This window comes from Odontesthes bonariensis, chromosome 7 (genome assembly GCF_027942865.1).
Source record: "Odontesthes bonariensis isolate fOdoBon6 chromosome 7, fOdoBon6.hap1, whole genome shotgun sequence".
Classification (NCBI taxonomy): Eukaryota; Metazoa; Chordata; class Actinopteri; order Atheriniformes; family Atherinopsidae; genus Odontesthes; species Odontesthes bonariensis.
The window spans coordinates 32780562-32793283 of NC_134512.1; the positions used below are offsets into that span (position 1 = coordinate 32780562).

The following is a 12722-nucleotide window of genomic DNA, read 5'->3' on the forward strand; positions in this document are numbered from 1 at the left end:
CATTGATGCTTTTATCAGATAAAGTGAGTTTTCAAACTGTAAATTAACATTATCATCATGTCCCTCCTGCAGCTGTCTTAATGTGAACAGTTTTAAATAAAGATCTATAATTAAGTCAGAATTGATAACTTTGGTGCAAATTGATGCCTTTTACCAAGATTTAATAACATACAATCACATAACATCATGTCTGAAATGAAGAGAAATCCACTTTTCCTCCTTACCTTACAAAGCATATTTCAAAAGTAAATTAAGCAGATTTAATTTTCTAATTTCAAAGCAAGATGTTAGTTTAAAACACTTACAGATGTTTTGTGGGTGTGTCCAGTTTTTTTAAAGTCAATTTAATATGAGCTAAACTAGGTAAAACGCATGCTAACGCTAATGACTAGCTAAATGTTAGCTAGCTCTAAAAGTCTAAAATTATTTCTTAAGTTAGCACAAAAACAAAGCTTGATAAGCACATTCTTGTGAATATAAATACTAACTTTTATAGCAAATTAAAATACGTGGTAGTGTGGGCAAAGAAAGAAAAAGTGGTTTGTTAGTAAATATTAATTAACCCTGCTAGCAAAATGGCTAATGCTAACGGCTCTATTTCCTGTAAAAGATTCACTCTTTTCAGTGATATGACCTAAGGAGTCATAACATGTTTGCATTTCTTTCTCTACTAATGCAGTCCTTTCAGGGGAGATACTGACCTTTAAAGCTGTCAGCTACAATTAAGGATTGATAAGTAGTAATAATGATGTTTTACTTATGAACCCTCAAATCAATGATGAAGTATTTGTAAAATTGTCTTAAACAAAACAGGGAGTAACGTGTGTGGACCAAAAATGACTTAAGTGTTGAACTTACCTGAATATTATCAATTTGTTGGTGCTGATTTTCAATGTAGAAGTAAAAAACACATAAATAATAACTGCAGACTCACAAGCATAAAAAAGCAATTAACTATTCACTGAAATAAAAGTAGTAATACTAGGAAAACTGGTAATACCCAAAGTGAAATTAGCCTCCTACAGATGTTGGAGTGCAGTGCATACAGTTGGCTATATTTAAAAATTCAGACTGACATTACTGAAGATTTTGAAATGTAAAAACTGTCGTATGATCTGAAATTTTAACTTATAAAACTTTTTTTTTAAATTTATTTTATTACTGTTAACTGTTGATTCAATAACTTTTGCAGAAGATATCACTGTGTTATTGCTTTTTTTTTATTTTTATTAATTCATCTTTTCTGGCGTGATATTAAAATCTTCACCCACAACTCTTGTAGATACACTAAAACAGCAGCTCACTGATGGACACAATAAAGGCAGCTCTTCTCTGATTGAAGAATGGCCAATAAGCTCAGTCTCCTAAGTATCGTTAAAACTATTTTTCTCTCTTTGCTTCTGCAGCCGCGTTTTTTCCCTCTGATCTGAGGGCAGCCACTGGCCTCTACAGGACCATATATGTGTGGAACATGTAGTGACTTTTCTGGTGATATTGTGATGGATCTGGAGCAGTCTGAACCTCTTCAGTCCACACAGAAGATAGTTCTCATCAACATTTGATTCTTCTGTTGGTTATTCCTGCATGTTTGGTTCCACAAACTGATGCCATCCATCATTTTTTTGAAACTCTAGAACTCTTACAAAACACCTAGAACTTCTCTACCAGTTTCAAGCACTGTGAAGCGACACTTTGGAAAATGAGCCGTAAAATGTCCCAGCTGCTCGGATATTTGGTGTCCTCGTCAGGTTTACATGATGCCAAACATGTCCAGTGATCTGCAGTAATACTGCTAGAATTATTCAATGATTGATCCGTGATGAAAACATCTGGGATCTCTCCATGTTCTGTCCTTAGCTATTGCTGTGTGTTGCGTTCCAGTGCATACACTTGCTATAGTTGTATTTTGTGGACTTGTTTTCAAGAGTTTTCACCAACTCTTTGTCGAACTTGTGTGTCTGTAAAAGAAAAATTAAGATGTAAGAGATAAGTCTTCTGAAAGCGGCATAAACTGTCATTTACCGCCTCCACTAAATGAATAAAGTTTGTTTGGTTAGGCTCCCAGCACAACCGTGAGATAACATTCGCAGATATAGATTCAAAGTGGCCCTGCAGGTTAGATCAGTATACCCTGTCGCATCCCTCTTATTTCAACCTGAAATTCTGCTTCTGAACAGTTCAGAATCCCCTGCTGCATACTCTTGGGGTCTCAGCTTGTTTTGCTCCAAGTCATTTAAGTTTATTCTCTGCTGTAATTGTAATCCTATGTTGCTCAGAAAAGGACCCATCTTGTGTTCAGCAATGGCAACCTAGTTACCCGAAGGTCCACTCCTCACAGGCATCAAAAGATTGAATAAATCCATAAGAAACCTAACCACCCAGACCATATTTTTCACAGAAAGTGAATTATGTTCCTCACAGAAACATATTTGTTGCATTTCTTCTGTTTTTAAATCAATCATATGACACACTATTTGAATATACAGCGACATCTAGGGGATTTTTCTGAGTACAAAACCTAAACTCTGGCGGAGAAGGCTCAAGTTTCAACTGAGTTCAACACACGTTCTGTGAGATAGTGACTAAAAATGTCCCCTGCAAAAATGAGCAGAAGGTTAAAGAGGCAATGAGGTCTAACTGAACGCTTCTGTGCCTTGCTAATGCCATTTTAATTCATTCAAATGAAGCATTTAATAAGCTTAAAGCATAAACCTTCCATATATTAGTTCTGCATTGTGTGCCTATTACTAATATACAATGAAATGCACAGTGTTAATTCTGATGGATCAGTGTAAGTCATCAATGTTGTAGCTGGTAGAGGTGGAAGTGATTTAAACTACTTGGTAAACTATGGTAATCCCCAACACTTTTCAAGTGCCAACAGATAAATCTGTCAAGTTATGACACGATTGATGAGGCAGACAACAAGGAAGACAGTACATGACTTATTTTAAAAGAATGAGGGGAAAAAGTCAATGGCTGCTTCTCAGGAACTGGAACTCACTGCATCCATGGTAGCCTTATTTCTAAAGGGACCTCTCAAATAAAGATGTTTCATGGAAGATTTTAAGATATATTTGTGAGGGGAAAATAGCATTATCCTATAATGTCATATTCACATTAACCATGGAAATCAGATGGATATCTGTCTGATCTAGCTCTTCCTTTTATAGAAGCTTGCCCAAGGAAATGATCGGATATCTCCCCATGAAGTGTTGTGATTTTGTGTCACATGAATGCAATAAATTGGACAGTGTTGTCACTAAAGACCCTGATTGTTGTTTAACTAATTGTTTATTCCTTTTTTTTTTTTTTATTCCTGACAGATGCTTGAACACGAAGGCATCCCTAGTTAAAACTCGGGAGAGGATCAAACAAACTGTTTCCTTCTGTTTCCCTTCCCTTTCATTTCTTTTAATTCAACCATCCATCAGAATCCTGCGTCATCCAGTCGAGCTCAGTGTGACTTTGCGGCTGCTGCCATCTAGCGGTGAAAAGTTAAATCTGCACATGGAACAGAGGTTTCGCTCAGCACAGACATGCCCGCAGTTTGCGTCGTTCTGCTTGTGCTCCCGCCGGCTCACAGTTAAAGGAGTGCGTCCCAGAAAGCATTTGCATCCGTCAAGAAACATGGCTTCAATAAGAGAAAGAGGTGCGGCGTTGAACCTTGCAGAGAAACTGTGTGTGCGTCCTCAAGGTGAGTTGATTGGACTCGCGTTTGAACGAAGTGTTGATTTTTCTGCAGCCCTGGGAGGCCTTATCACGCAGCAACAACATAAAATACTCCGAGGAGTTTTCCACAGGATTCAGAGTTAGTTGTACTCAAAAGATTAAGATTAATTTAATCTCCCCTCTTCCAGATAATTAATCTTTAAAAGTGGTCTTGAGCAATAGTTCTTCAGGCTTTCTGAAAGTTTTTTTCTTTGGACGTTGGCTGCTTTTTCTGTGTCCTTGAGCCAGAGCATTTTCAGAGGATTGCTTTTGTTAGTTTGTTGAGCCTCTTCACACTGAGATGTGAGTCATTGAAGCATAAAAAGGGCACCGAACTCAAGGAATGAGAACTGGTTTTGGTAAGAGCTCCTGTGTTTCTTTGATGTTTGCACTTGTTTGTACTCTTGTTTCTCTGCATCTTCCTCTTAGCTCCCGGAGTTGCCACCAAGCCAGCCCAGTCTTCTTCCATGTGGAGCAGCCTAATCTCCCACCTCAAGTCTACGGTGACGGTGAAGCGCAGACTCGTCCACCTCAAGTCCCACAGCGACTGCTTCCTCGGCTCAGAGGCTGTGGATGTGGTGACAGAACACATCACTCATGCCAGGGGTTTTGAAGGTGTGTTTCTACGGATTTCTATTTCAGCATCTGAGGATTCAATTTTACCCAAATCACCTTTTGTGACTTCAGTTTTAGGCATTTGACCCATCTGTTTGGTTAAAACTAAAGGTGCCAGTGTGTCACGGGACAAGGTGATGTGTGTGTGCCAGGCCCTGCTGGAGTGCAACGTGTTTGAGGCAGTGGGAACCAAAGTGTTTGGCAAAAACAGGAGGCGGGATGTGTTTCAGGACAGTAAGAGTGCTCTGTACAGGTTTGAGACCGCGAATACACCAGCTTGTTTGAAAAATCCAGCCATAATGAAAGGTGAATGCGCTGTCAGGGTGCACTGACGTTGACCTGTGCCTTCACGCAGGTTTGTAGGTGGATGTACGCCTTCAGTAGATGAGTTGGAAAAAGGTGTGCTTATGAATGGGATTCAAAAACTCTTCTGCAGAGCTCCTCCAGACCGGTCGGTATTTGCTCTAAAATGTTCAGCTTGCACAACCTGCAATAAACTCTCAGTCGCATAAATCTAAATAAACACGTATGTAATGCATACACCATCAGCTGTAGTTGTGCATGTCGTGATGTACTACAGTCTTTATTCGCTTCTGATAATTCATTATATGTCTTAATGCATTAAGAGCTTCCCAGCATGTCATCAGTGTGAGCGCTCGGCTGTCTTTGTTTTCCGTCGCAGGCCTGTGAATCAGATGTGTCCCACTGAGCCACACGTCCAGATGTCCACCCCTGTCAAAGTCTGTGAGGCATCCATGTTGGTCAGCCAGCTGGAGACTCGCCTCAATGCTAACCTTTCATTGGAGCCACTCGTGGACAGTGTGAGCCCCAGCAGAGCACTGACGGACTCGGTTTTACCACAGTCGTGTAAGTCAGTCGTGTGATCCTGTTTACCTTTATTGCCATGTGCCTTTTTTCTTACCCTGATGCACACACAGTTCTGTTTTAAAAAAAAAAAAGAAAAAAAGTCTGCGGTTTCCAATTATTTCTTAAAGTATTTCCAGGAAAACATAACATCAAATAGGTGCAGCGAGTCATTGAAACATGCAAACATAAATGTAAAACCTTTACATCCCAAAGCTCTTCTTTGGATGTGGGCTGCCTTTTGTTCCGTTCTCTGCCAACATGATCCCACACTGCTTCAGTAATGTTGAGCTCCGGGCTCTGGGGAGGATTCATCCCTCCATCAGACCTGCTGCCACTGATTTTCAGCCCACTTCTTGTGTCCTTTGGCACAGCTCAGCCTTTTCTCCCTGTTTCCCTTCCTTAAGAACGACTTCTTGACAGCCACCCTTCCATGGAGCCCATTTCTGATGAGGCTTGGGCCAACAGCAGATGGATCAGCTGAAGGTCCAGATGCATCTCTCAGCTCCTGTGTCAGGTCTTTGCTGGATTTTTTCCTCTTTCTTAAGGACATCACTTTCAGATCCTGTTCATCTGCTGTAGATAGTTCTTTAGGCCTGACACTTCTTCTTTTGTCCTCCACTTGTCCAGTTTCCTCAAATGTTTTAAGGACACACTGCACACCATGCTGAGATATGCCAAGTTTTCAGCTAACAGCTCTTTGGGAATCACCTTGTTGCTGCAAAAATCCTGTTTTCTGTCTGTCAGACTGTGTTATCTCTGCTGTTTTTCATAGATGAAACTAAAGAAACGGGAACAAATGATGTGTCTCTGTGACAGGCTGCTGGTAACAAAGTGCTTAAAGATCCAATTTAAAATGGTTTCTTTGCTCAGTTGTCTGTTATATGTAGACACAACACTGGTTCGTCCCCTGAGTTAGTGATCTTTTTGTTTTTAAATGATGAATAGGTCAGTGTTAAGTGGCTTAACAAACAAACAGAAACATTTCTCTGTAAATGGTATAAAGACTGGAATGAAAATGGGTGAAAAAGCAGCCAATGTCCAAAGAAAAACTTTGAAAGACGCACAGAAAGTCTGGAAAACTATAAGTCTGGCTGCTTAGGAGCAAAATATAGAAATTAAATGACAAGTGGATCAAGAGTTTTGCAATATACTGCATGTTTATTCTTTGGAGGGAGAAGAGCTACATTTAATATATGGATGTTTTTTTTTCTATGGAATCGATCGTATCCCAGAATCTGCTGGGCATAAGACATGCACAAGGGTGCCTTTTGAGGAAAATGATTAGTTACCTGTCCCTGCTACCATGCTTATCTGTTCATATTTAGTTTTGTTTGGATGAAAAGTTGGTCAGAATGATCAAATCTGGACAAACTGAGCAAGATAAATTCCAAAGATTAATTGGTTTGGCAGCACAAAACTGATGCACCACCTCCACTTACATTCCTGAGTACTTTAAATCATGTTAATGGCAAGTCCTGCCAGATTAAAATGTAGAGACCCCCAACAATTTTGCAGCAACTCGGTGCAAAATCCAGTCTGTACAATTCAGAAACCATTTCTGTTTGTTCTCCAGTGGTAGATGAGGTGTGGCAGGAGCAAACCCTGCACAGGCTGTTAAGCCTCGTGGAGCTCCCCCTGCTGGAGAATGTGCTCCAGTGCATCCAGAGCCCAACCTCCCCACCTCCAACCAACCTGGTGGCTCATGGTAACCCCGACCTGATCTACAGCAGCAACCACCTGGACAGACAGATCCTCAAGGCCTTCAAGAACTCCCAGTATGATTGGCTTTGAATCTCATTGTCTGTTCCTGCATTTTATTCACACTAACGAGGAGTTTTAAGGTTTTAAATCGTGGCTGTGATGTCTGTCCACTTTTTTGTTGCAGCCCATTTGCTTTATTTGTGATTACACGGGCATTAACAGGATCCATGACAACACGTATAGTTTCTTCTAAATTTGATTTACATTGTTGGATCAGTGTGTTACGCCCTCTTTTATATTTTATGGGATGCTGAAAAGACCTCCTTTCTACTCTCTTCTTTGGGTGCATTTTACAAATTGTTACATCCTTCAAATTATTTGGCTGATGCTGATTTTTCAGTTCCTTTACTCCAAGGAGTAAAGGAAAGAAGAGACAATAACCCCAGCCAGAACATATTATCCCTCCCTTCGCGGGAGGAATTCGGTTGAATAAAGTAGTTTGTTTAGTTCTGGAAGTCTGTCTGCTTCAGGCTGCAAGAGGAATTCCAACATACACAAGGAGGGTGACTGCTCTCAGAGTAAAGAGTTGTTTGTTCCTTAATTAAGCTTCAACATATTGTATATCTAACCCTGTAACTCTAACCATCCATTTCACTGTGTATGCTCTTGCGTTTGCCTCAGAGAAGACGAGTGGCTCTGCGCAGCTCTGGATTGTTTGGACTTCCTCCCTGACCAGCCTGTGGTGGAGCTGAGCAGGGAGCTGCCTCACTGTTTCCCCCAAGAGAAGGAGGGCAGCAGCCAAGACCCAGCGGGCAGCAGCATCCAAGTGGGAGGCAAGTGCTTCAAGTCAGTAACGCTGATCAGTGGGAGCTGAGTCTGTCATTAAGGACATTATTACATTACGGTCATCTTGCAGACGCTTTTATCCAAAGCGACTTACAATAAGTGTGTTCCACATCGGTAGGCACAAGAACTTCAGATCACAAGAAATCATAAGTGCATTTCCTTCCAAAACCAAACAGCTAAGAGCATAACTAGTGCTAGAGTAAGTGTGGTAAGTTAGATACCTAGACAAATGGGAAGACAATTTAGAAAACAAATAAGTGCGTAAGGAGCTTGGACGAAACAGGCAAAACGTCAAAAGATGAGCAGCGACTCAGCTGTCCTGACATCAGTCGGGAGATTTGTTGGGAGTCTGTCATTACTGGGTATCCTTATTCCTACAGTATGTGGAACGTAAGTGCCGTTAGATTTGGTGCCTGGCTTCATCCCCTCTTTTGTTGTAGTCTCTCAATAGAAAAAAAAGATGATTTTCCTTTTGCTTCAACAAGTCATTCATCTTTTGTTCTATCCACCTCCATCAGTAAGACGGTGGACAGCCTGTCTTGTATTTCTGGTATATAACATACCGTTGGGTTTTTATATTTTTATACATCGGCGTTGCGTCGGTGAGTGAGCTCACTCTGGCCTTTTTAGCTTTCCGAATTCGAACGATTCCTCGGCACGTAACACACAACCCTCTCTCATTCGGCATCTTCGTTTCTCCGTCCGAAACAAGCAGCACCTTCACAACGTGTGGGGTGAAGAAACTGAAGACCAACTGATAATCATAACTCAAGAGAGACAGATCTGTATGACATTAGCAAAAACAAAGCACATGCTGCTACTTTTACATTCTCTGTTGGCTCTGTGTTCACTGTAGATGTTGCATTAAAATCCATCAGTGGTAACTGTACAGTGTTGGAATATTCACTTTGTTAAGTCCAGGTTTCAGCGGTGAGGAGCAGACTTGTCTCTCCCAGAGCAGCTTGGCCCAGTGTAAGCTGCTGCTGTTTGGGACTCTGGTCAAACATCACAACACAAACAGGCCCCCGCTGCTGCCTCAGCACATGACTGACATCTACACGGCCATCACCGACCTGCTGGGTAAGAAGCAAAACTGTGGCCCAGACTTTTCGTATGTAACAGAGCGTCTTTCTCATCTGAAAACGCAACAAACTGAACGTTGTGTACCTTTCTGTTTCCTTGGTGTACGTCCCTTTTTGGGTTTTTAGTGAAAGCCAAGTTAGATAAGGCTCTGGAGGCGCTGCAGCTGTGTCTGAAGCTGCTGCCACAGAGCCGCAGAGAAGAGCTACGCAGGCTGCTCACATTTATGTCTCTGGCAGCTGATCCGCAGGGGATAAAAGTGGACAAGGAGGTGAGAACAGGGGCGTTATTTACCCTCGAAACAGACTTTTTTTTTAGAACTGAATAATGGGAATGAACTTTCAGATACTTAAAATGGTGCAGCCTCTTGCAAAGCAGCATGAAAATGAGTTTCCTCCACAGATCTACTCCCCATTGTCTGTATTTTGACAGATAGAAAACAGACTGGCAGTGAAGAAGTCCTTCTCCCGGGCAATACTACACAGCAAGTCTTTTTCAAAGGAGAAAGAGGACCTCATGTTGGTCTTTATGCTTAGCAACATAAAGGAAATCTTTAAGGTAACTGCGCTATCACACTGTATTGCACCACTCCCATAAATGGATCTCTGGGTACTTTAAAGAGACAGTGCAGCCCGTTAAGTGTTGCTCTAAAGAGACAAAACTAAACTTAATGTATCGTTGATGAGTGTTAGTTGTTAACAACAGTTCCATTCTGCTGTACAGATGGTGACTTAATGTTTAACGTCTTTAAAGATGCTCCAATGGAAAGATTTCAATGGATGGATAAATCGCACCTGCAACCTGCCTTTTACAAGGTTTACAGATCTCATGTTACACATTGAGGGGCAACAGAGAAAAGCCTATTAGAGACGATGATAAAGCAGCAAAAATTGTGGCCCCGGAACATTTTAACTGCTGTGCTCACATATGGCATCGGCTGCACAGCAGCTTCTTCACCATAATTTCATCCATCTTCACAGTTTTCATGACAAATGTCTACATGAAATAAAAGACATTAGTATGAATCTGTATCTGTATGTAACTAGAATGTTGACTGGGGTCTTAATTCCCTGTGATTCTGCTGAAGCCAGGTTCATATAGACATCGGAAGACTCATTCCTGGCCAGATTTTAAATGTCCGCGGTCCACAGATTCTGAATTGAATGTTGCAAAGATCCCAGTCGAGACCAGCAGCCTTTAATCAGAGATGATAGTAACTTGTTATACTTCCAATCCCACGACGAGCGGCGGTAGCAGCCATGTTGAATGTTTAGCCTCTGAGGGTAGTAGCATGTCTTCTATGCCATTAAGTGTAACTCAGCCCAGCTACAGAAAAGCTCAGGCTTTCATCCACCTTCAGAAACTATTTAGGAGCGTTATTCTAACTGAGTGGGTGTTTCATACATAGTGTAAACCAATTTACTTCAAGAATTCAAGACTAAAACTCAGTCTTAGCTGTTGTTTCCAGTTAAATAAATCCAGTTTAATTTAAATCTGAGCCCTTTTTAAAAACTGTAACTAAGCCCTGCCCTGACAATACTGCACTGTGTCACGAATGTTGTTGTATTATTAAATTAGTCTAAATTATTTTTTTTAAGGGGATAAATGAAAAGAGCCAATGACAGTTTAATCAACGCTTGATTGTCTTCCCTCCAGATACCGGGGGCTCTGCACAAGGGAGTCAGTGACAAGCTGGCCAGCCTTGCTCAGGGCAAACAACCCGATGTGACAGGTAACTGACCGAGTCCTAAGGCAACAGCAGTGTCCAACACTTGGACTATATATTAGAAACTTAAGAAAGGAAACTGAGACACATACTTTTTTTTTTTGTTACCTGGAAACAAAAATATTGAAGACTGACATAAAAGAACATTTCAAATATTTGTTTTTAGATTTTGGTTTTAAACTCTTTTAATACGTGAAACATATAGATTTCGTGGTATTTCAGCTGATAACAATGCTGTTGATTTTGTTTTTTTAAAGCAAAAGGTTTTATAGAAAACTCACTTCAAAACAAACACTTCAAATGTGTGGAATTAATGAAAGAAGAGCACACTTCCCTCGACATCTATCTGGAGCAACTGTACAGCCAGACGGTATCTTCCTGAAGCACTCGGCTCCAAATACAACACGTTTGGTTTTGTCTAAATATAGGAGCAGAAAAATTATCCATTGAGGTTTTTTCATGTCTTTTAGACATATTTGTAGTCCAACCAAAAGATTGGTTTAATGTTTATTCATAGATAAATACAGCCGATCAGTATAACAGTGGAAATTTATGCCATGCCGTCTGATAAAATGACCTAATAGAAGCACGTGCAAAGTGAAAAGAATCGGTCCAAGCACAGAACCCTGAGGAACTCCATAACTTACTCTGGTGTTTGCATGAACAATCTGTTAGATAAATATGACCTAAACCAGCCTAATGCAGTTCCTTTAATCCAAATGACAATAAGTAGGAGTACTGGTCTTATTACACACTACCTGCCTAGCACAGCAGCTGAGTGTCAAAGTTAGTTAATAACTGTTCAGTATAAGTGAGCGTTAAGCTTCAACAAAGCAGATATTTCCCTCAGGAGTGTGTGGAGACCAAAGTTTGAGGTAAAAGCTTCCAACTTCAGTTTCATCTTTGATGTTTAAATGGATTTTAAAGCTTTTAAGGTATTTTTTTTATTCCAATTTTGTGTCCCTAAGTGACCAAAACAAATCAGTTCATACCATAAACAAAGAAAATTATCTGTTGCTTCTCTGTTAACATGTTTTTTTTTTCTCTTTGTCCTTCAGGTTCTACTATCAGTCAGCAGGTCTCCAGCAGGACTTGCACTGAATCCACAAAGGAGACCACGAACCAGGAACTGTTGATCCTCTTAAACAGCATCCACCTGGATATCAAGGTGTCAGCGAAGGAGCGAAAGCGTCGCTTAAGACAGTTTTACCAATCCCACCCAGAGATATTCAACCAGTACTTTGGTGACTCTGCTGTCAGTGAGCTGTAGATATGTTAAAAGAAAGGTTTTTGTTAAGTTTATTAATAGTTTCCCCATTATCTATAGATGTACTTTTTGTGTTTTAGTGACATCTTTTTGTTTGTTTTGAAATATATTTTGTAAAGTATCTGACTCAAAAGAAACGCTGTAAACAAAGAAAGCTGAGGAACAATTAGGGTTCCAGCTGCAGCATTTCTTACTTTACTCAGTGAAGTGATCATGTATTGTGTAAACTTAGGTTCCGTAGTTCAAAGCGTTATCCTAAACAGACAGAACCCTTCAGGTGAGTCAATTGAAAGAACCTTTACAGCTGATTGCCTTTTCCCTTAAGTTTTCTCAACTATTCGTTGTGTTACAGTGATGTTTGTGACTAATAGTCAATCAGAGTATTGTAAATATGTGAATATGAAAGATGCTTTCAGGATGTTTGCACATGTATTTGCTTTATTATTCAACAAAACCCATTGTATCACAATCTTTTCATTGAAAATAATGCCTGTCAAATGTATTAATAATGAAACTGATTCAAATAAAGATTTCATGTGATGAAATATTATTGCCCCTGCCAAGGTTTTTCTGTATCTATTAGATGAAAGAAAGTGCTAAAGTTGTTTAATGGAACATCTTAACAAATGAAGTTTTTAAACCAGGAGAGAATAGGTTTGTAAAATAAAGATGGAGCTGAAAAACAAAAATGGAGTTGAAAGGTTGGATCACAGAGTGACTCAAAACTGTGCGAATCACCGGTCAGATACACATTTTTAACTGACAACAACCAGAATTTCAACCTATGGTACATGATTTGTGTTGGATTTTGTACCTTTTTTTTTTTTTTTAGTCTGGGTGTCTGTTTTATGACCTTTTACACGTTTGTGTTCAGGGGCCTTACTTTTTCACTTTGAAAAAATTGTGCTT

The 12722-nt window shown here is 40.2% G+C and overlaps 1 protein-coding gene across 1 annotated transcript; it reads left to right on the forward strand.

Moving 5' to 3' along the window:
* Positions 1-3526: 3526 nt before the first annotated feature.
* Positions 3527-12336, forward strand: LOC142384804 (DEP domain-containing protein 7-like). Its single transcript, XM_075471111.1, has 12 exons — positions 3527-3697; positions 4141-4326; positions 4438-4579; positions 4682-4777; positions 5009-5193; positions 6767-6968; positions 7576-7727; positions 8662-8820; positions 8949-9091; positions 9253-9378; positions 10477-10552; positions 11605-12336. The coding sequence occupies exons 1-12, from the start codon at positions 3631-3633 to the stop codon at positions 11814-11816; spliced, it is 1746 nt and encodes a 581-aa protein (XP_075327226.1). The 5' UTR covers positions 3527-3630; the 3' UTR covers positions 11817-12336.
* The last annotated feature ends 386 nt before the right edge of the window (positions 12337-12722 follow it).